We start from the raw sequence: 25,333 nt of genomic DNA, 5'->3' as shown, positions 1-25,333 counted from the left end.
TCTATAATGTATAACTATTCCTACAAAAGAATATTGCATGCACTACATACACATAATGATATACAGTTCCGCAGTATGCAACTCCCATTGTGCACTTTGTGTGCTATTTGCCTACGAGATTGGTAAACTTTTTGTAAAGGGCACCCTAAAATCTAAAGGTGTCTCACTACTGAAGGGATGTACATGTGGATGTCCATGGGCTGCCACTTACATGTCATGGCGGGCATAATAGACAGAACATAAACAGGTAATAATAAAGTAACAATTTTAGAATTATATCATAAATTGCAATATATAAATTTTCCACCTTACTAACCCCCAAAACTAAAATGAAAATAATTGCCTTTTCCTTGCTAAGATCAAGTCATTATCAACAATGGTGTGACATGGAAGCTATGAAACAATCATATCATAATGAAACAGGCATGTCTGTAAACTGAGTCACTTTCCTGAGGAAGCTGCTGGTAGATAACATGAAACAAAACTTTCCACACTTCTCCGCTACACAAACCAAAGCACTGTTTAATTATCTGTCGGATGTACTGTTTTTGCCAGCTTTTCCTTTTCCTGTATTTTTTTTTTAAACATTGGTTCTGCACTGCTGGAACAATCACTTTTCTTATGAAAGAATATTTGTGCCTGTGGAGCTTTTTTTCCACAGGTTAGTGAAAAAAATAGAATCTATTGTGAGAATTCACTCAACTGTCAGTAGGAACACAGTTTTGAGAAGTGTTGCTTGCCAAATTGGAAAAGTGTCATAAAGTGACAAACTTACAGGTATTTGGATTTTTATGGATTTGTTGTAATGCCAACAAATTGCAAAGTGTCAGATAAATGGTAAAAATGTGTTGTTATTATTGCACCTAATGAACAACAGTGTAGTGTGTACTGTGCAATGAAAGTATTTCCACCTCATTAATAATGTGGTGCCAATTTTGCCAGGAAAAATTTATTAGTTACACTATAAACATAACCGCGTCTTTTCCCCTTTATAAGTACCTATGCTAAATTTGTAAAAATTATTTAAATTTTAGCACTTTTATGAATTCCCCTGAATGAGGTTTAAAGGAGAATAAATATCTTTTTATGCTTTGGGGTGCCAAAAGTTAGGCTCCCACAACTAATTTACTTATTTACTGACAACTTGGGCCTATCAGCAGAAAACGTCACCAGCTACCATCAGTTGGGGGTACCTAACTTTTGGCACCCTCATGGTAAAATGACTGTCCTTCTCCTTTAATTTTGTTTATTCTAAATTAGCAATAGAGTATTACTTATGTTGTGTACAGTACTTGATTACAATGCACACACTAACCTGTAATAAATTATATATTTAATTATACTATCACTTTAAAATTAGCGAATTATTTTAAAGAAATTCCTTGTAACAATAATCGATATTCAATGTCCCAACCAAATTCCATGATTTGTTTGTATTTTACAACAGGGTGTACATTACGCAACAAAACGGAAAAGCCAGGAACGCTCCGTAAAATACATCCTTAGAAACAAGGCTTAGTAATGCCATTGGTTATAATCCGTGCTTAGATTATATCACTTGGGTTACGATATACTTAAAATGTGTATTATTAAAAAAAATACCTTTACTGTTAATGATGGTTTCTATACAAACTTGCCAGCTCCCTTTAATACATACAAAAACAAACATGCTCTGTTGTTACAACAAAAATTGTGAAATAAATCAAATAATCTAAATAATAAATGTAATATTTTCCCCATTAAAGAAAATAATTTTCCGTTAACTCTTACAGAGTATGACAGACAAGAAAAGTTTTAAAAGTTTTAAAAGGTAAATATAAGTCCACGGAACAGATATTTCTTGCACATAAATACATGTGATTCTTATTCTTTCTGTTTGATATACAGGTATGAGACCTGTTATCCAGAATGCTTGGGACCTGGGGTTTTCCAGATAACGGATCTTTCAGTAATTTTGGTCTTCATGCCTTAAGTCTACTAGAAATTCATTTAAACATTAAATAAACCCAATAGGCTAGTTTTGCTTACAATAAGGATTAATTATATCTTAGTTGGCATCAAGTACACGCTACTGTTTTATTATTACAGAGAAAAAGGAAATCATTTTTAAAAATCTGGATTATTGGATAAAATGGAGTCTATGGGAGACAGCCATTCCGTAATTCGGAGCTTTCTGGATATCGGGTTTCCGGATAAGGGATCCTATACCTGTACTGCAATATTATTATTGTTAAATATTATTAAAACATAAAAAGTAGGGCTATTTAAAATAATCAAAGTTCTTACAACTATATTATATGCAGAGCTGTCAACTTTCTGAATGCAGAAAAAAATTTTCTAGGTTGGTGACTGATATGACTTTATTGGAAGTAATACATATGCTCACAATCTCACCTGAAGCCACAGAAACGACACTCGGATTTTTGCATGCAAATCATGGAAAATCATCAGAAATCGGGGGGAGACTGGGGACAGAGTGCAAAATCTGGTAAATCCCCAAAAAATAGGGGTTTGACAGCTCAGCACAGGTCCGGACTGAGAATTAAAATAGGCCCTGGCGTTTCAAGCACAGAGGCCCAATTAGCCCACACAGAGGCCCAATTAGCCCCCACCAGCCCACTAAATAGTGACTTTCTATGGCACCTTATAGCAGCCCCTCTGGCATTTGCCAGAACCCACAGATTGCCAGTCCGGGCCTGGCTCAGCATATGAAGCAAGCTACTGCCTCTATACTGCTGCAACACTTTTATTTTGTGCCAAACACTGGCCTTACTACACTGTACATCTGTTTTGAATGCTGCATTCTGATTCATATGTCTCTCCTCTTGCTACCAGGGGCAACCCTGAGCCCTCCTGGAGGGGGTCGAGGCAGGGGCGATCCTGGCCCCTCCGCCGCCTGAGGCAGCAGCAGTTGCCGCTATCCCCCCTTCCCCGGAAATTCGCTCTTAAAGAACCAGTAGCAGCATTTTTGCTGCCCCTGGTACCTAGTGGGGTGCTGCCGCCTGAGGCAACAGCCTCAACTCGCCTCATTGGCGGAGCACCCCTGGGTCGAGGGGTTCCACATTGCTAGTGTAGAGACATTAGAAAAGCCAGATTGAAAATCCAGAAATGTTAACATTATCAGGAGCAGTTTTTTGCTGCCCCAGGTAACCTGCATGGTGCTGCCGTATGAGGCAAGTTTCTCAACTCACCTCCCTGCCTGCAACTCTACTTTTCTACTGCCTACACAAAGGCAGCACAATGCATATATATGACAAAAACATAAAATTGATAATTTTGTGAGTGTGGTATATTAAGTTAACTTGTTCAGTTGTTGCACCCAGGCCACTGACCTTAAAAGTGTGGTAATCTGCACTGTATAGTATATATATATATATATATATATATATATATATATATATATATATATATATATATATATATATATATATATATATACATATATAACAAAGTACACCACACTCAGGGGTCGTAGCAACAAAACAAAAGTGTTTTTATCAGACCCCCATAAAAATATTTGCCTCTTCTCTGAGGCTGCTTTTTTGGCCTCAACCATAGACAACACGCTGTGGCAGGCAGTTTAATAAACCAATAAACAGACAAAAATATTTTTAGAATCATCAGGATCAGAGTCATCAGAATTATAATTAATTTTGCTGAACACATGGTATGTAGCCTCTTTAATAAAACTGAAAAGGTAAAAAAAGGTTTACTTTTTTCAGTGTATATTCTGACTATCAAACGAAATAAAACCTGATTTTTTTTTTTTAAATAAAAAAGATATCTTACAAAAAAAAAAAGGGAAAGTAAGATAACGATATGCATTCCTAATGTCTGAATGAATTACTGCATCAGCAAGGCACACTGTATTGATATGAGGCATGTATATTCCACATTCCTCTGATGTCAGCAGTTTCTAGTGCTCCTTTGTGTACTCAGCAGCAAGTACTGTTCTACCTGACAATCAGCAAAAAGAAAACTAAATCATTGCCAAGGGATATTTTTCAGAAATGTGGGAAAGGCATGATAAACTGCTTTAGATAATTATAATGTAGAGTCACATACAGAGATAAATGAATTACTAGGCATTAATAGAAGAATTCGGTATCTTTTCCTGAATTGCTTAATTAAATTATGTTTGAAGAAGGATGATGTTCAGTACCTCAAGGGAGTTATGCAGAAGGGGAGGGTGAAGGAGGAGTAAATATAAGCAGCTGGGAATGAGATTTGAAGTGAGGAAGATAACTTATGACACAACACAAAAAATATATATTTTATATTTTATATCAACTTTCAACCAAAGAAAACCAGAGACATAACATACAGACCTAAAGAAACATTAAACACAAATAAATATACGTGAAAATTTAAAGGCAGGTAACAACAATAAATGATCAAGCATCAAATACATAACATATGCCTCATCTTCGTTTTTTAAAAACGATGCATTATTTATAAATGGTAAGGCTTACAAATATACTTACTTGCATGCTTCATGACTTTCTTTCACAAATCATAAATATATATTTCATAAAGCTCTACTGAAACCAACAGGGCCATGGATGGGTGAACTTGTATTTTCACCCCTCAATTCAGGGCACTATCTGCAACCAGTTTGTATGTTTTCCCTATTCTTTTGTGGGTTTCCTTTGGGAACTCCAGTTTCCTCCCACACTCCAAAAACATCCAGGCTGTTTCCTTATAAAATTGACCATAGTGTGTTGCGAATACAATGGGGATTGAAGCAGAAGCTGATGTGAACAATGTACTGTATACAGATGCCAAGACTTTTCATAGGAATGTTACTGCACATAACTGGATGCATTGCTGTCTCTCTCACTACACTTCCCAAAACTTTATCATCTGCTCCTCTGAGGTCACTATAACACTGGCAAACCAAAACCCCCATCTTACATTTTTTCCATTTGTTTCCTTTGTTGTGGGAGCTGTGTATGAGATAAGAAGCAAACATCTATTAATACGTTTAGATAAAGCTGCATGCCTCCAAATGATGGCACACACTAGACTCTTTCAAAAAGATTACAACTATGTTTGGGGTTATTATAATCCTCACATGACTTTATATTGGATGCCAGACATAGCATGGCAACAAAAGGAGTCACTTGACTACTGCCACATTCTATTTTTATTCCCTTACTTTGATCTCTTCAACTAGTGTTTTCTGACATTAATTTTAACTCGACACTATGAAACATATCAGGCTACAGGTGTTTTACCTATGGAGGAGCATTAGGCCAGATCAATTTGGCTAGTCTTTTCCAGCTGCCTTTACATGGCATTTCTTCCCATTTCTGCCATTTAGAAATTAGTTTGTGGTATCTCTTTGCAATAGTACAGGAAACACACCACCAAGGGGTATATTTATCAAAGAGTGAAGTTAGAGATAGCCACAGTCCTCTAGAGTGATATCCCACCACCCTCCATTCATTTCTATGGGATTTTGAAAGGCGTATTTATCTAATACTATTTTTTAATACTATTTTAAAAATCCCATAGAAATGAAAGGAGAGTGAAGGAATTTCCCTATAGGACAGTGGCAACCTTCACTCTTTGATAAATATACCCCAAGGGTATAATGCATACCAAGTATGAATGGGTAGGAATGGGTATGAATGGGTATGCATTCTCCTTCCTTTTATTCTGTTACTTACATTTTATTCTGCTACTTAAAAGAGGATTCCATGGGGATAAAATGGAATGAAAATGAAAAAAATTTAGAGATTCAGGGATAAAGTCCAAAAAAAATCTGAAGCTCAAATCAGGCACTGGAGTTTGGTCATGGTATTTTTTTATAAAATATAAGCTCAATCTGGAGTTTAGTAAATAACCCTTAGGACATTCTGGGGGGAATGTAAATTACAGGGGCGAATACAATGGGGATTGAAGCAGAAGCTGATGTGAACAATGTACTGTATAATATCGGTGTAAGTGCCACAGAATATGTCAGCACTATATTAAAAAAATCATAAAATAACCATTATATATTAATAAACAAGCCATCTATAGAACATGCAATTAAAAAGTTTCATGCAACTAGTCATGACATTGCTATTTACATAAGGCTTCCATTAGTAGTGGCTATCTGTTAGTGATTTGGACTACTACATAGTGATTTGAACTCTATAAAACTGCATAGGGCTTATTTGCAAAAATGGCTTCAGTCATGGTGAATTGACGCCATTCATTAAACCTGAGTTCAAAGATGCTTCTTGAAATCAGCATGGCACAAATGTTTCCATGGTTTGCAAGGTTTTTCCCCCCAGGCCAGGAAAATTGCCCCTACCCAGGAAGTTTGAATCTCAGTGTTGCAGTGCCACCTTTCCTTGCTTCCCATTTTCTCAGCCTGCAGTGCCTGCTCCAAATTTCTTTTTGATTTCCTGCACTGATTCCAGAAAAAGGTACAACATTTCTGAAACTTAATTAAAATTAAAGGCTTTTTGGCAGACAGCCCAGAACACTGTGCAGCTGCACTTTGATACATTTATAACAATTTAAGATAAGCAAAGAAACAATTGTTACTATTTAAGATAAACAAGTCTCCTGCTTAAGTGCAGCAAAATTTCACCTTCATTAGCAAAAGATCTTTCTGTGCCTCTTTCCATTTTTCGAATGTTGGGAGGTATGTATCTGGTTCTCCAACTTACATTTAAATTGGCAGAGTAGTTTAAGGCCTGAAATGTTACACTACTGCATATGCTCTGGGATGACTGGGAAAGCAAGGTGAGTTGGTGCTGCAGTGCTGCAATTAAACTTCCCTTTCAGTGATCCTGTTAGGAGAAAACTGAACAGTGCAGCAAACTTATAGAAATCAAAGATTGAAGGGTTGCCACCTTTGCTGGGGCCAGAAAATGGGACCTGTTACATCAGGGGTGGGACCTGTATTGTCGGGGGAGGGGCTGGTGACATCAGGGGCAGGATTGATGATGTGGCCTGATCTCCATGTCATTATTTTCGGATTTCCTAATCTGTAAATCTGGACGTACACTTACCAAAATATAATAGTGGTCCAGGTGCACAGTCCCAGATCCTCAGCTTCGGGGGCAGAATAAATATATAGCAATATCTTTTATTAAGGGCTTCAGGCACACTGAAAAGAACACAGGGCCCTGAAAAAATGTAGTAAGAAGTTCACTTGTTAAATTTAAACAAATGGAGATTTTTTTGTATATTTTTTGAGACCCTGTGTTTTTTTTTCAGCGTACTTGAAGCCCTAAAAAAATAGTATCGCTGTCGGAAAACAAATGTAGCCATTCTATTTACTGGTGGGTGTCTAACATTCCTTTTGCTTTAACAGCAAATCAATAAACATTTAATGCTAGTTTCCCTGTCCTCTTAACACACACACATCAAAAACTGATTCATACAGGACAGTATACGACTGGGAAAGTTCTTAAAGAAAAAAAGCAAAAAAAAAAGGTACTCTATACAGTTAAGGCAACAATAACTCTTAATTAGGTAATTCCAAGGTACAGAATATGGTTTGGAACAATATAGTTTCAAGATAAAGCATGAAGTCATAGTTTTCAGATGAAATGACCGCACCGATTCCCCCCAAACTACTTAGTGAAGTACAAACATGACAGCAAGCAGAGGGTTATGGCCAATTTGCAACCTTTCAAAGCACTGCATGTGCCAAACATCATTGGTAGTAATAAGGTCAGTAAGAAGTCCTGCTCCACATAACATATACAGTTGCTGTGGGGTGAAAACAAATTGTAATATCCACTTCTCCCTCCCACTACAAGAAAGGCATACTGTGTAACAATCTGCCATTTTCACTCTGTGCGGATTTTCCAATATAGTAGGAAATTAGAAAATCTGATTAAATAGCACATATATTGTTCAATTAATAGAACATTTTAAAAAATACATACTTATTAGTTATCATTTTTATATAACATGATCTCCTTTAAATCTTTGGAATTTATATAAGTATATCTGTGTCAAAACATTTATATTTATTTTTGGAAGTTCAAATAGTGTTTATGCAATTGAATGAGCTCATGTAAAAAAGGGGTTAAATCTGTCTTTTAAAACAAGCTATTTTTTTTCATAAAACTTTTATTTTTCTCCACTGGTTTCCAATATATAAGCGACTGCAGACAGTAAGCTCTATGATTCAGTGGAAATCAGGGGCGTAGCTACAGAGGAAGCAGACCCTGCAATTGCAGGGGGGCCTGGGAGGAATAGGGGGGCAAAATAAAGAGCAATTTCAACATATAATGATAAAACAGACAACTTCTGTAATTTCAACATATATTGGTAAAACAGACAATCGCTGGATACATTGTTGGGGCCTGAAATTAATTTGCTGTGGGACCTAGTAACATCTAATACACCACTGGTTGAAATTCAATGGTCAGAGGCTCCAATCTCTATTGCAACGGGAGCTAACTAGAGACTAGAGACCAGTACACATAGAACAAAGATTGCTGTTGATTACTGGGCACCTCCTGTTCTGCCAGATAGGATGTACTTGTATAATGAAATATGTCAATTAAAATACATAACATAAAAGATGTGCTTTCCAGTTATTTTTTAGAAAAAAATCCATTGTCCAGTGTTAAACCTGGTATAGAGATTTATATAGAGTTATAACTCTGTCTCTGTTACATTTGTTAGATGTGTATATAGGCTGCTATGCAGTCAAGTTTATCTTTGCAAGGTGTTACATGATTCATGTCCTACATCTCAGAAGCCATTTTTGCTATACCTTACATGGAGACATGATTACAACATAAGTTTATAGCTCTGGATTTAGTAGTAGACGTTTGAAGAATGTAATAGCAGGAGCATTTAGGTCTGCTTGTCTAGAAAGCTCCAAATTATGGGCCAAACTCAATTTGATGAGAAAAGCTCATCTCCTAATACAATTCCAGATGTCCACAAAGAGCCAAATGCAATTCAATGAGAAAATCGTACCATGCTGCTTATGACATGGAAACTCTGATGTCTATGGGAAAAACTGAAACAGAATTAGGAGATGTTAGGGCCCGAAGGCTCTGTTGGGATTTTGCGGCCCAAGAAGGAAGCTACTAGTTCAATACAGTTCACAGTATCAAAAGGTTTAGGCAAAAGACTAAACTACAACTTCTGCTACAAAAGAAGTAAATCGTTGAGAGATATACTATGTCCCTCTGATGTTAATCAAAATGATACCACAATCGTTAAAACATTATGAAAAGGCACCTTTCCATGCCTTAGTTGTGTGTGCTGTTCTTCAGTAATAAAAAGCAGTACAGTTAACCATCCTACGAAGGGAACTCCTATAAGGATAAAAAAAATTTCACATGTGAGACAAAATTGGTAGTATACATGCTGAAATGCCCTTGTGGCATGGCATATATAGGACAGACCATCAGAATGGTTAAGGAGCGAATTAAAGAACACAGAAATAACATAAGGAATTACAAAATGAATACAGCTACTGATACACCTGTCTCGAGACATTTCTATAATCAGGCCCATAATGTAAGCCAGTTTAGATGGCTGGTATTAGAAAAAATAACACAGACTAAGAGGGGAGGTGATGTAAGAAAATCCCTTGGACAACGGGAAGCGTATTGGATAAAAAGAATGAATACAATGGCTCCTGTAGGCTTGAATGACTTATGAAAGCCTATCTCCTTTTGTATAGCTAGACTGTTTATGTATTTATCTCTTTCTTAATAGAATAGATAGAACCAGAGCACACCCTTTTTTAGCTCAGCCTGGTGCACAGTCTTAGAGGCTCCGGCAACCTCACATCTGCATTAGAACAAGAGAAGATCGGCACACAGGCATTCAAATTGCAGGGTATACCTGCTTGACATAGGGGCGTGACCCCGAAACGTTGCATTCCGCACAATAAACAAGCAGGTCTCCCCTGCAATTTGAATTCCTTGAATGACGATCTTCTCTTGTTCTAATGTATCTCTTTCTTCACAGAAATTGATTACAGCTTGTGATTAGAATACTTTGTTACAAGTATCGACTAAGGGTACGAACTTTTGTAAAATGTGAGCAATTTATTAATAGCAACTAATGTGTAGGCAGTTGAAACAAAGTAACCTTTAGGTAGGCTCTTTTGATGAGCAGTTCCTACAAGTAATTTGGGTATTGATTTTATTTTTATTTATGTGTAGTTTGTCTCAACTATTTCATGAGGAAATTGCTTCAGATGATCGCATTTTAATGGATATGGAGTTTTGACACTACGGATTGAGCTGGGAGTTTTTGCACACTGGAGTTTTAAATAATTTATACATAATTATATATATATATTGTATTTATAACTCGATTGCTGTACCTCCCAGTGGTAAGGGTTTACTGTGTTTCAAAAAATTTGGATTGAGAGGTGGGACTTCCTGTATGACACTTTAAAGAACTCTTTCATTTTGGTTTGTACACACTTGAAAAAGGGCCCTTGTTGCCCGAAACATGTCGTGTGGATGCACAATAGATATTGAATAGCAGGTATTCTGCTCCTTGCTGCTTCTTGATTTACCAATTTAATGCATTAAAGTCCAGGCAAGGTTCATAATCCATATAACAGGCTGAGGTCAATAACAAGAATCAAAGGAAATAGCAATAGATCACATCAAGGAACTCATTAAGATAAACCTATATTTGGGCAAGGTCTGTAATGTTCTGGCGTCTTAAATAGGCCGGCTTTGGCTACATCCATGCTGACGCACTGGCATCAAGACGTTGCGCACAGGAGGCCGCCATCTTGCAGAGGAGGACCGGACCCGCCATCTCGCCGAAGAGGACGTGAGCAGTTAGTATTCCTTACAGGAGAAAAGTTCTTTCTCCTCAAATTGAGAAATCTCGCTCATATGATAAACCATAATGTTTTTTAGTTGAATTGAATCTGACCCTATTATGTGATGTTTCACAAAGACATATTTCACATATACTTCATGGATTAATGCTTCTCGGGACTGAGAGAAGTTATTGATGTGAGAAGTATAAAGACTGGCCTTAAGCACACAATTGAGCAGGGGAAATGTAGAGCAAAGGTAAGAACTACATACACTAACAGAGTAGCTACACCACTAGGTATTACCTTTGTCCTGCTTTTTTCTTTGCTCTCCAAATGTCTAATCCACCCAACAACTCTTAACTTGCAAAAAGAAAAAGGCATATAAAAGCATTTATTTTCTCTTTGTCTTTTTTACAATATTGGTGTAGTCTTTTCTGCTTTGGCAATGGCAAATATGCTTCTGCATATTTTTGTCAAACAAAATGAAGTCAGATGATCTATAGCAGAAGAGCTCCTACATATCTGTACTGGCCACACTCTTTTAGGTTGACAGCATGATCTTTATATTTATTTACAGGGAAATAAGCCATACTTCTATACTTTTATCTTCCCTTCTTGTTTGGATAAATTCAAACATAAACACCTTTATTGAACAAACTTGAATAGGCTTATTAATAGAGTATGTTCTCCAGGTGTGTTTTATATTATTGTGAAAAAATTACTAATTGGTTAATTTATTAAATGTAATTGTATTATTATATTTTAAGTAGCACTCTGTTCAGTTTATAGCACACTGCAGGTATTTATTGCTATTATTAGAACAATAGACAGAGCCTATTTTTAGTATAACCAATATATAATATAACCATGCTGAACCTTGGTGTAGATTTACAAGGTGAAAATTCTATCACCTCACTACTTTGATGGCAGAATTCAAGTGCATTAGAAAGAGCTACCGCAACTCGTAAATGCACCAGACGATTTATCTTCTGGTCTAAGTGCAAATTTTAATTTTTTGTCTGTTACTTATCCATTACATATACGTAATAATTTACTATAGTTATGAGCCAGCAGTCACAGCATTATTAATATAATGAAGAAAATATGCTTATTTTACTAGCCTGACAAGCAGTTTTCGTGTTCGTTTTCTGGGGAGAAAGAACAAAATGGTTCCTTAGATATTTGCCGAGACTGGAGCACCACATCACTGTACTAATTCTGCAGCCCACACATTAATTTTGAAATGCAAGAGACGTGACAAAAGGTTTATTATGGAAAAGAGAACAAGCAGCTACTTAAAAGCTGAAACAGACTAGTTCACAACCGTAATTACTCACCCTTGGAAAAACTAAATGGAAAGTATGGAGTAATACAGTTTACAAACTCACTAGCAGCACTTGTTAAAAAATGCCATGAATATGAAAGGAATAAAACAAAGGTATTCAGTCACTCTGTGCCACAGTGTTATTGGAATTAATATGGGTGCACTGGGAGAGGAGCACCCATAGCAATGTAATTATTTTACAGTGGAGTGTCTTTTTTAGGTCGTCTAGGCCACCTTATCATATTTATTCGGGATGGACATGAAAAGAACTTATCTGTCTTCTAAAAGTATGCAAGTAAAAATGTGAAACAGAAGTGGGTTTAAAAATGTTGCAAATAGCTCTTATCTTATACAGACATAGAGAAATTCAATACTCCTTTTCTATTTACGCAATGTTTATAAGCCATGTCCTTTTCCCCTGTAGATGGAGAAGCCCCCCTCCCACACACACCCAGTGAAATGTTAGATCCATGACATCTAAACGGGGCAGAATACCCATCAACATTAATTCAATAAATAGGGCTTGTTTTCAACGTACATTTTGCCTATTGCTTTAATCACACAAAATATATGGCTTTTGTTATTCCTGTGTGCACTATAGCTATAGGATCATACTTAACTTGCATAGGGTGCACTTTCAATGTATGTGTGTCTGGTGACATTTCTAGATATAGCCAACAGGTTGCAGCCCTTTGTTAATATTTAACCCACTTTTGTAGATGACATGCAGTTTTTATAGCAAATTGTCATAGAAACATTGGCCACTACTTTGCTATTGTGCCAGAATGTGGCTGATTGCCAGGTATACAAAAAAGAAAAGAAAAAAAGATGACCCATCTCATTGCACCTTCCCATTTATGTGTTGCACAAACTCCAGTGAAGTATTACTTAACTTTTAATAAAGCATTAAAAACCATTGTCTAGATAGCAACATTATAACAGAGGTTCGATAGGGGGCTGATAGACTGATTAGCAAGGGGTAGGAGGGGTGAAGTCACCTGGGAGTGACGGTTGGTTAGAGAGAACCGATAAATAGTATTAAATATTTGACCATTGATCACTCTATGTATATATAGAGTCCACCAAATATTAACCCCCATCAGGCCACCCCTTCACCCACTTCAGGATCCCTCCCTTCAGGTGTGCGGTCGACCTGCTGATTGATTATGGTATCAAGGCCTAAATTGCATACGGTTCTTACAGTAACCAGATGTATCAAGATACTAGTAGCGAATTCTCTAACCCACGGATCGTCCGATGAACCAACCCCTTCACCCTCCAGAGTCCCCTCCCGATCCAGTCACCCCAGCTATAGATTTGTTGTCCCTATCAGACGCCTACCTAACCAAAAGCTAAAAATGCGCCTGACGCGCGTTTCACCCGCTAGTTTGCGGGCTTTATCAAAGGCATAACCGGATCGGGTTACCATGATTGCCAGGTATACAAGTTATCAGCCTCTGAATTCCCTCTCAGTTTTCAGAAACGATGTCAGGAAGTCTTATGTATTGTTTGTTGGCGATGTATAACAGTGTGTCTGAATAACTGATGTATGTGTCCTACGGAGATTTTGTGCTCATTGCAGCTTGAGTTATCACTCAGTTTTGGTCCTCTGGTGTCATTGATAAAGAACAATCAATAGAATAAGTTGTTGTTTTTTTTTTTTTTTAAACAAGTGAAGTCTTAAAGGTTTTAGAAGTCTTTGAAACCAAGACTAAACTCACAAACTTTAAAACCATGAGTGTCATTGAGTTTATTTAAAGTTCCAATTATAAAAAGTACATACAAAAAAAAACAAATACCTCGTAAACCTCTAAAAATTCAAGTTTTTTTGACAATTTGTAGCAAAAAAAAAATCTGAATGCCAGGGCCGGTACTAGGTTTAGGAAGAGTAGAGGTGTGCCTTGGGCGCAAAGCTGGGGGCGTACCTTCTCTGTCGCCTACCCCATGTCCGGTCTCCTCGCTTCTGCCAACGCCGCTACCTGCCAGGTAGCCTAAGACACCTGCCCGGCATGGCCAGCCTGGCCCGGCTCTGCTGAAAGCCTCTAAAGCTGTCAATAGGATCAGCGCAACTACCATTGACTTATTTAGTACTTCTATAGTATAACTTTTACTTGGCCTACTTACTTTTGCCTTAGAGGTTTTCATGGTTTTTACACTTAAAGGAACATTAACACAAAAAATAAAAATCTTTTAAAGAGATGAAAATATAATGTACTGTGTGCTGCACTGCTAAAACTGGTGTGATTGCTTCAGAAACTATACAAAAGTGTATATAAATAAGCTCCTGTGTAGCCATGGGGGCAGCCATTCAAATCTGAAAAAGGAGAAAAGGCACAGGATACACAACAGATAACAGATGTGTAGTATACAATGGGATTCTTCAGAACCTATTTGTAATCTACTGTGTATCCTGTGCTTCAATGGCTGCCCTGCCCCATGGATACACAACAGCTTGATTATATAAACTATAGTTCTGTTTCTAAAGCAAACACAAAAGTTGTATTGGCAGGGCACCAGTACATTATATTGTCATTCCTTTAAACACTTTCATTTTAGTGTTACTGTTCCTTTAAATAAATCTCAGATGTTTAGAGCTTTGTAGAAATCTAGGAAAACAACAATTTTTTTAAGATCTGTGGAAAAAAAACAAAATTCTATTGTTAGTAAATGGGCCCTTAGAGGCCTATTTATCAACATTCGCTTTTCAGTGGTTTTAGAGATTTTTTGAAACCACAAATAAACTCGTTTTCTCTAAAACCATGAATGCCATGTCATTTATTAAACGATCTAAATATAAAAAGCATGAACAAAAAAATGGCGAATAAAATACAAAAACCTCACAAAGTCTGAATGGCTAAAAAGAGCAGCTCCCATAGACTTCTATAGAGTCTGGACTGCTATTACTTGAAGAAGTTTTGAATTAGCGTTTTATGGTTTTTACACTCAATCCGGTCCACTTCATTAAATGTATGTCTCATTTAATACTGGGTGAGTAAGAAACCAAAGTGGGTGTGCTGCTAATGTGAGGCTTTTTATTTAGTATTGGTCCCAGGGAACTTTTAATCAAAGAAACCCCCAATATATCAGGAACAAGATTTGATGCAGGATTAAAATCTCCAGCCTAAAAGCCAATGTAACTAAATACCACTCAACAAACGCCAACTATTTTGCATTAGTTCCAAACATTACAAATTACTGGCAGCAGTACACATACATTTGCACTATGCTAACTTGGTTACCCCCCACCTCCCTGTAATAATTCACAAGACAGATCTGTGGATAGCAAGTGTCTTGGGGGAATAATAAATTAATATTGGTGCTAATTAGAATCAGGAAGGCAGAAGTACAGAGTAGAAGCTCCATTGCAATAGAAATCTTATGTGATAAGACCTCTGAGAACCAATAACTAATCCTTGAAATCAAAAAGTAGGCTTTAAACGGCAGAAGTGATGCTAGAAACACTGGTAAAGTACAAAAGAAAGAGGGAATGTTGCACCCACAGTAATGTTGTGTTTCACTGCTATGTCTATTACTCACTTCTGCAGTGTACAGTCTACATATTGCATTCCATGAATGACCAAAGACTTTATTATCTGGTGCAGCTACACACAGCAACTAAGTATTCATTCAGAAGGTATAGTTTTCCTTTAAGAACAAATTGAAGGCCAAGTTCCTATTAAGGGCTCTTACAGACGAGCGTTTTTACCTGCGCTCCTCTGCATTCCGTTTTTCTGCGTTCAGCCGCAGGGGAGCGCAGGAATAGACGCATTACATTTTTTCCAATGGGGCTGTACTTACACAGGCGCATGTAGGCGCCGAACGCAGGTTGAGACGCAACATGCTGCATTTTTCCTGTGTTCGGCGCCTACACGCGCCTGTGTGAGTACAGCCCCATTAGAAAAAATGTAATGTGTCTATTCCTGCGCTCCCCTGCGGCTGAACGCAGAAAAACGGAACGCAGGGGAGCGCAGGTAAAAACGCTCGTCTGTAAGAGCCCTAATACTATTGGTTTTGGAAGTGAAGTTGCACAGGCAGGCATCCTCATACTTTGGAGCATGTTGGGGTATATAGATAGAGTTCTTGGGGTTTTCACCCTATTTAGGCCTGATTAAATGTTAATGAAACACAACAATCTTTTGGTTTACTTCTGCAGCTCAGCAATCTCTGTAAACTTTTTTACTTACAGGGAGGGGGAACAAACACTGAAATCAATAAAAAATAAATATGTGACAAAGGTTAAATGGCACATGTTGGTAGACACTGGAGGGAGGAGGTACCTGGCCCATAGAGCAAACTCTTAGGGCATTTTTTTTATACAAAGTTTTTTCTGTGATAAATGTTTTTCCCATTTTTCTGTGATTTTTGTGAATCACATTCCCCCCATGTACAGCCAATCACATACCAACAATATGCAAGGCGATAAAGGCCACAGTGCACCAAACTCACATGACTTTGCCCCATATTTGTTTTCTTTTACTGCAATAAATGTTCCTACAATATAAAATAAATGATTACACAGCACAAATGAAAGCATGCACCTCCTTAGTCCTTACTAACTTTTCATCAATAAATCAGCATACCACCAAGTGTTGCAATTTCCCATGGACTGTTGAGCTTTGGTTCACTGCATCAGAAAGTATTTGTAACCTCTCCCATCACACCACGCAGACAGTATGTTTAACTTTCTTTTAAAAACAAATGTAGCACTCCACCTTTACATAACATGCTGAACACAGAGCCATTAATTGGTTTGTGCAGCTGAGCAAATCTGCAAATCAGAGAGGCAATTTTCCTGCACAGATGAGCATTTGTCATTCATGAGTTTTTCTGAGCTAAGAGTCACATAGAGTTCTTCTGCTGGATACATTCTTCTGGCCTGTAACTATTGGGGTACTGCACCTTCCTGCGCCAGACTTGGGTGCCCTTTATTAGTGATGGGCAAATAAATGCGGCAGGCGCAAATTCGCTGCAAATTTCCACATTTGGCCACCAGCAAATACATTTGCGAAAACTCGCAGGCCAAAAATGTGGGCACGCGTCAGAATAGTCGCGCCCATAAACATTGTCTCGCGTCAGAATTATCCAGACTCCCATTGACTTTAATGCATTTGGCCAAAATTGACGCATGTTAAAAAATGTTGACGCCGATTGACTTCAATGCGTTTTGCAAACTTTTCACTGTTTCGTGAATTTCACAGGAAAGCGAAACAGGACAAATTTGCCCATCACTTCTCTTTATATAAAAGGGAAAGTGTATTAAAGGACCAGTAACATAAAATTTTATATAAAAAAAATGTGTTTCTACTTAACAAAAAAAAAACACCAAGACACATTTAACTTTACATTTGCAAAGTCTTATATATAACTTACCAATACTCCGCTTGCACCTTGCACTCCTCTTCAGAAAAGGCGACAGGGCAACGATCTATCGATTTCTCCTTGTATAGGAGATAGCCAGGGAGGAGAAATCGAGCGCTGCACAATGGATCGTACGCGGAGTATTGGTAAGTTATTTCTTAATAAAGACTTTGCGAATTTAAAGTTAAATGTGTCTTGGTCATTTATGTCCATTTATGTTAAGTCTGCTCATTTATCAAACTTTAGGGACTATTTCCTTATGTAGAACTTAAGTAAAGAATACAATTGGATTTTACTTGCCTGTCACTGCACACAGGGGCACATTTTGGTCCTAAAATGCACGCTTGAGCCAGGTGGGTAATGGTGGAAAAACAAAATTAGCCCACTGCTTTTAATATACCACTTCTACTACTTTTTTGCAGGCTCCAAGCAAATATCTCCATGTTCTACTCATGAACTAAAGGTGGCCATGCACGGTAAGATTTGTTTGTTTGGTGAAGTCACCAAACGAGCTAAACTTTCCCCCAAAAGGACCACCTTGGGTGGGAGATATTGTGGTAATGCGATAGTTTTGCCTGATTGCATTACAATGAAGGGCATAGGAAAAGTCAGAGTGAGGACCACATCATTGAGCCGATGTTGTCCTCGATCAGACAAAAAAATAAAGCCTGTCTGATGGAGATCTTTTTTGGCCAGATATTGATCAGGGAGGTCTGCCGGAGGGCACCATATGCGGCAGATAAGATACCGAATCTGACTAAAGGCCACGAATCAGTAGCTTAAAACTGCTTGTGGCAAAACCCATTTTCTTGCCAACAATGTCCCTTGCAAAAGACTACCCCAGACTGGAGCTAATGAGAAATTGCATATTTGAGAGATGGAATATGGGTGAGACACTGGTAGCATATGAGTGTCAATCGAAATTATGTATTTACTATAAAAGAATAAACCTGTTTTTTAAGAACAAAGAAAAGTTAAAACACTGGAGGGGAGGGCCAATATAAAAGCACTCTGAAAGTATCTTCTTCTTTCTAGCAGTATCATCCAGATACTTTCTCACAATGGTTGTGTTATAAGTTACTAATGCAACAAATATGGTTTACAGCAAATTAAGTGTAGTTTTAGTGTAGTTTAGTTGTAGATGTAGTCCTTTTTTTTTTTTTTTTTTTGTATTGTATGTCACTTTGGGTAATTCACAAAATAAGTATAAGAAAAAGCTCTGGTTCACTTAAAACTTAAATTTATTTCTCTGGAATACTTTATATAAGGATTGATACAAAGAAGGTGATACCGGAAATAGAGTAAAATGTATTCTGAGATGATACTTTAGCTTAAAGACTATTACAATGTTTTATTTTTGATTATTATATTCTACTTGGACTTCTTAGTTTTTATGGTTCGAAAAGGCCTGCAAGGAGACAATTTGCTTTATATAAACCTAGGCCTAGTTTCTTTCTTTATACAAGAAATACTGTATCTTTAACTATGTTATGTTAAAATGCCGTATATGTTATTAAGCATTTAAGTAAACAAGGCTATGTACATTATATATATATTGACTTTTATGCAAAGTCTGTGTTGTAAAATTTAAAAATTGCCCAATAAAAAACATTGAAATTAAAAGCACTCTGCAGTGTATTAAATGTCTAACTTTCTCCCCTGGACTAGTGCTCCTGTTAAAAAATTGCACCACTCCAGGGATTTTTTCTAACTAAGCGGGTCACAATGCATACCTTCCAAATGTCCTGTTTTTAGAGGGACAGTCCCTCTTTTGACAGTTGAACCCCCAGTCCATCATTTGTACTTGAAAGTCCAGTTTTTCTCTGCACTGAACAGCCAGAAAAAGAAACAAAGTTTCTAACCTAATTGGCTTTTGGCAGAGAACCCAGAACGGCCACAGCAGAAGATAACAATTTCTAGATAAGCAAATAAGTAATTGTAACAATATAAGATAATAGGTCCCTTGGGAAAAGTTAGACTCACAGCTTAAAGGGCAGTTCACCTTCATTAACAAAACTGTAATAACTGGGAAAAAAACACAGAAATATGTTCAGACTTTCATAACCTGCCAAATTTTGTAAAATGAACATGGTAATTAAGGGGTGTGGCCACAAAAATGTGCATGGTCAAAAAATGTAGCCGCCAACTTTTTTGTCCCTCTTTTTGTTTCCAAAATGTTGGGAGGTATGCACAAAAATCGGTGTTTTGGATCAGTACTGTATACACATCCAGTCATACAGTTTATATAGGATTAAGTAACTTGTATGAGGAGAATGACCAGCAGGCCAAAACTGGCAACCTGTGGATTCTGGCAAATGTCAGAGGGACTGCCGTAAGCAGGGTCAGAATGGGTCGGAGGGACATGAGAAAAAACTTGTTGGGCCCTGCTGATAGGGTTTCCACCTTTACTGGAAAAAATTACCGGCCTTCCTATATATTTATCTTTTTTCCCTATTAATAACATTGGGATCAGCCATCATTTTTACCAGCCAGGTCGGTAAAATACTGGTCAGATGGCAACCCTACCTGCTGACCCAGACCCAACCTGTGCTGCTTTCTGCCATTGTTCCCCTGCTGTCCTCCCTCTCACAATTGCAGCAAACGTATAAGGTGCACTTGTGTGGGGGGCGTCTGGCTGTGGGTGAACAGGCATATGGCAGGGACACAAAGGGGGTGTGGGGGCTCTATGATAGCAGCACCGGTGGATATTGCACACCCCAGTCTGACCCTGGCTTTAAGATGCCATTAACAGTCACTTTGGGGCTGTTTGGACCTCTGTGCACTTTAAATCAGGGGTGTCCAACCTTTTGGCTTCCCTGGGCCACATTGGAAAAAGAAAAAATTTCTGGGGCCACACATGAAATACACAAACATTTTTGATTTGTAAAAGTTAAGAAAATACACAGAAAAGAACTACAATACCAATTGGATAACCAGATGGAGCTATACACTCTTTCCAGCTTTCAAATGGGGGTCACTGACCCCATCTAAAAACAAATGCTCTGTAAGACTACAAATGTATTGTGATTGCTACTTTTTATTACTCACCTTTCTATTCAGACCTCTTCTATTCATATTCCAGTCTCTTATTCAAATCAATTCATGGTTGCTAGGGTAATTTGGACCCTAGTTACCAGAGCAAATTGAAGAGCTGCTGAATAAAAAGCTAAATAACTCAAAAACCACAAATAATAAAAAATGAAAACCAATTGTATATTTTCTCAGAATATCACTCTCGACATCATACTAAGGGGCAAATTCACTAACCTCTGAAAATTCACCAGTGACGGCTTCACTCACAGCGCAACACTTTGCCAGGCGTAGATTTGGCAGGGCAACACTAATTCACTAAAATCCAGTTGCGTGCTGGGGCGCCGAACGCTGACGCAGTTGCACTAGCATTGGCTAATTTGCATAGTGCGGGAAGTTAAAGAAGCCAGCGTTTTTTGGGACTTTTAAACTATTTTTTGAGGAACTCCTATCTACTCTATTGCACTTTGCCTGGGCTGAGGTGGCGAAACAAGTCTAGCGCAAGAGGTAACGTTCAGTAAAATCTGCATCTTAGTGAATTTGTGTAGTTACGTCCATTCGCCAGAGCACAAATTCGCCAGGCTTTAGGGAGCGAAGTACCGATACTCTCTCCTACGCCAGCAAAGTTACGACAGTGACCGTTAGTAAATTGGCGAAGTACCGAAATGACGTTACGCTGGCAAATTTTTGCAGGTGTTAGTCACTTCGTCCTTTAGTAAATTTGCCCCTAAAGTTAACTAAAAGGTGAACAAGCCCTTTAATCGGAGCCTAACAAAGGTGCCACTAAATGCTTTACTAGAGACTGAACAGAGTAGTGAATGCATCTCTAGGAATTACAAGTGCTGCTTTTGCTCCTCCAGAAGAAGAAAGCCATGAAGCAATGTTGTGTTATTCAGATGGCAGCAGCAGAGACTGCACTGAGAAACCTGATGCCATGATCCCACCACAGAACAATAGATCCTCTTACCCTGAACGAACTCCAAGCTTCTGCTGACAGATGGCAGAGTCCGGTTGAGTCCCAGGACCCGGTCCAAGTGAAAGGCAAACACTTCGCTCATGTCCAGAGGTCGCTTAATGACGCCGCACTGGCCCTGACAGTCGCCGCTACCAACTGGGGGCACTGGCATTTTCATAAGGGGGGTTTGGTCGCTTTCAAAAAGCAGCAGGTTTTGCTTGATGTGGCCGATTCTGGAGTCTGAGAGGAATCGCATGGCACTGATATCTTCTTTAGTGAACCAGGGGGGCGCACTGTCACTGTATATCCTAATATTGCTCTGATGGGTGCCTCTGCCTCCCCTGTGCCCATCTATGCCCCGGATCCAACTCTGAGCCTGGCTTTTATGTTGGCTATTAGGAACTTTGCTCCATAATGTGTCTTTTTTACTTTCTGTGTCCTGTACAACCCCTGGCCGACGGGCACCATATTTTCTCCTCTTCTTGGGTCTCACTGTGCCCCTGATATTAGCCGGCTTGCTGCGCTTGGTTTTCAGGGTGATGTAGACTACGTTGGGCTGCAGCGTTACTGGAGAGCTGCTGGTGGAGCCCCCTTGTGGCTGTGCGTTCTCCATGTAGAAAGTGTTCCCCTCCAGTGCAGTGCCGGCAAGTCTGACACTAGCATCTGTCAGAACTTTCTGCTGAGCTTTTCTTAATGCTTTTCCAGGGTGAGTCGAGCCTCTGAGCACCTGGCTGGCTATGACAATCCCATAGATGGCACTGGCGGTGCAAATCAGCAAAACTGCCCTCCTGAGGTTTGGGCGCCTCCTGCCCCAAGCCCTGACAAACGACTTGCACACAAGCCTTTTCAATGAGCTGCTGCTGCTGCTGCTGCCTCTCCCTGTTCTGTCTGGGCTCATTTCTCCTGAGGATCTACATAGTGACAGCAGCTGCTGGAGTTGTGCGGGCTCCTATACATGCTTTATACAAAGCAGCAGCAGCACAGCAACGAGCAGCCCACCCCTCTGCCTTTTATCAGCTCCAGTTGGGGAAGTGATTCCTAAGTTGCACAGGGTGAAAGGACACAACTGAGTAAACACAGCAGCAGTCCAAATGTCACAGGCAGTCTGTCCTGCAAACATAAATAAATGCCCAGCCAGCAGCCCCCCTGCTGTGGAGCAACGACAACTCCCTGAATTGTTTCAGGCAGCCTGTCAAGTGTATGACTGGGGTTGAAGCTCACAAGCTGGTGGAGGGTTGCAGATTTATGGTGTAAGAATTGTTGTTTTTTTTTAAAAAAAAAAAATGAAACAGTGCATTCATAATGTAAGACTATCTGTATTTCCCTATAAAACAGCAACATTAGCTAAATAGCTGAAAATGCCCCAAAATGTAAAACAGCAGAAGATATCAATAGTAGTTGTTGCTATAACCAGAGCTACAAGAATAGGAATGTCCACAAACAATGAAGTATAAATGAATTTATACCAAAATTGGGACTTCGCCTCCAGTCTTGGGTCCATGGATAATGCAATATTATAGATATATCAAGCCAAGTCATAAGGTAAAAAGCAATATTTATTCACAACCATGCCATGATGAAAAGAGTTAAAATTACATACAATAAGAATTAAAAGCAGCGCTGCATGTAAGAGAAGGGATCCCATCTATAAGAGCATTATAATATCTTGTATTCCAGCGCATAATAATGCCGGATCAACAGTTGTATTGCCTATTTTTCACTTTTTTGCAAAACTGCAGGTCTTCCATCTAGGAGGATATAACGCACATCATATGGGCTTTTAGCCATACTGTATAACTCTCTATATAGAATAGCAATTGGTGTACTTTCATATCTATGCAATTGTCTTACACATAAGGTATTACCAACTACATGGTGGGGCTTAATACTCTTATAGAAGCGATCCCTTCTCTTACATGCCTCGCTGCTTTTAATTTTATGTCATTTTAACTCTTTTCATCATGGCATGGTTGCGAATAAATATTGCTTTTTATCTTATCACTTGGCTTGATATATCTATAATATTGCATTAGCCATGGACCCAAGACTGGAGGTTAAATCCCAATTTTGGTATATATAACTTAGCTAAATAGCACTTCTGTATTCTAGCACAGAATTAGGCTTTATTATTCCCAATGGAATACTGTGTAACTGGAAGGCTTAATGCAGGGGTGCTCAACCTTCTTTACCCATGAGCCACATTCAAATGTAAAGAGAGAGTTGGGGAGCAACACAAGCATGAAAAAGGTCCCTGGGGATGCTAAATAAGGGCTGCATTTGGGTAGTTTGGTAGCCTCTATGAGGACTAGCAACCTACAGGAGACTCTATTTGACAGCACACCTGGTTTTATGCAACCAAGAGTTGCCCCCAAGAAGCACTTGCTTTGAGGCCACTGGGAGCAACATCCAAGAGGTAAGAGAGCAACATGTTGCTCATGAGCCACTGAATGGGAATCACTGGCTTAATGCAATCACTAAACACTGACCTCAGGAGAGCAGAATTAAAATCACACTTTGGCAGATGAGATGCACTGTGAGCTTCCACATGAGGTGGCAAGTGACACTAGTGCAGTTACAGTATGTAGAAGGGATGGAGCAGAGCCAGGCCCATGAGCAGTGACTGATTAGTGAGATACAGGCTACACGTTCCACAGGCCCTCCTTCTAGGCTACTCCTACTTCCAAACGTTTAGAAATATACAATTAATCAGGGTCACTGGCAGAGCCCAAGGCAACCCGACCAGTCCTACAACACATGCATGCACGCATTGACCCTTGCACGCTCATGCACAAAATGACGAGCGTACATGTGCGGAAACTCTAATCCACGGGGAAGCCCAAGGGGAGAGAGGGGACCGGACATGGGGTAGGCAACAAAGAAAGTACATGCCTGACGCCCCCCTCCCAGCTTTGCGCCCTTGGCACGTTCTTACTCTGCCTACCCCAAGTTCCGCCCCTGGTCACATGTGCACCAGAAGACACAATGGGCCCATGATCTAGCCTTTTTCAATTATTATTTGACTTTTCTTTATACTCTTATTTGCACTGTTGGGCCTGGGTCCGGTTGTTACAGGTGCATAGGGTTGCCACCTTTTCTTTCCTTGGACTCTGGACAGGGGGCAGAACCATTGATGCCAGAGGCGGGGCTGATGACACAAAGGAGTGGGCCAGTGACATAAAGGGGTGGGTCAGTGACCTGGCGACCTGTGACTGGTCAATTTGTTCAGACTTTTGAAAACAGGGCAGGTATTTTGGAACCAGACACCGGGTGTAAAAACCTGAGTGTCTGGTTCAAAACTGGACAGGTGGCAACCCTACAGGTGCATGATACCTGCTGGGAGAAGATTAGGCAGCAAGAAAGGCAAGACATGTGTGTGTGCCCAAAGTCTCTAAGGTGAATTGGGTTTGGCGTTTGCCAGTGACATCACTGTAGAGCTCAGCATGCAACATATGCACCTTGCACCAGGCCAAGCAGCGCAGGCAAGAATACATTTTTTAAGGAAAATAAAAATAATAATTGAAAAAGCTATATGGGCCCTAATCACACTCTGCCTTAGGCTATAGGCTCCATTAGTCTGCCAAACCCAAGGGATTTGTCCCCAAGTAAAGGGTGGCAATCTGCAAATTAGGAAAACTAGGAAAATTAGGAAAACTGGGCAGGATTCTCCTAGATGATGTGGTGATTGGAAAATTCCAGATTGCCACATCATAGCTCTGCCCCATGATGCTAACAGCTCCACCCCTGTGATGTCACCACCCTACCCCCCCCACCCGGACTTTGCTGCCCCATAAGATGGTAACCCTAAGTACACCAAAAAAAAAAAACTGCAGCCAAAGAAAACACCATTGACCAATACATTTTGCATAAAGGAAGTCATGATAAAGCACCCACTGACTTTCTG

The 25,333-nt window shown here is 39.1% G+C and overlaps 1 protein-coding gene across 1 annotated transcript in view; it reads right to left on the bottom strand.

Annotated features, from left to right (window-relative positions):
• gask1b.S (golgi associated kinase 1B S homeolog) overlaps positions 1 to 22,511 on the bottom strand; it is a 34,391-nt gene extending 11,880 nt beyond the window's left edge. The window contains exon 1 of the mRNA XM_018243243.2: positions 21,445 to 22,511. Coding sequence (XP_018098732.1) covers positions 21,445 to 22,330 — 886 coding nt within the window. The 5' untranslated portion in view covers positions 22,331 to 22,511. The remainder of the gene's footprint in view (positions 1 to 21,444) is intronic.
• Between the last annotated feature and the right edge of the window lie 2,822 nt (positions 22,512 to 25,333).

Source organism: Xenopus laevis, chromosome 1S (genome assembly GCF_017654675.1).
Source record: "Xenopus laevis strain J_2021 chromosome 1S, Xenopus_laevis_v10.1, whole genome shotgun sequence".
Classification (NCBI taxonomy): domain Eukaryota; kingdom Metazoa; phylum Chordata; class Amphibia; order Anura; family Pipidae; genus Xenopus; species Xenopus laevis.
The sequence above is the reverse complement of the archived record's forward strand: the minus strand, read 5'-3'. Positions and strand labels throughout refer to the sequence as shown.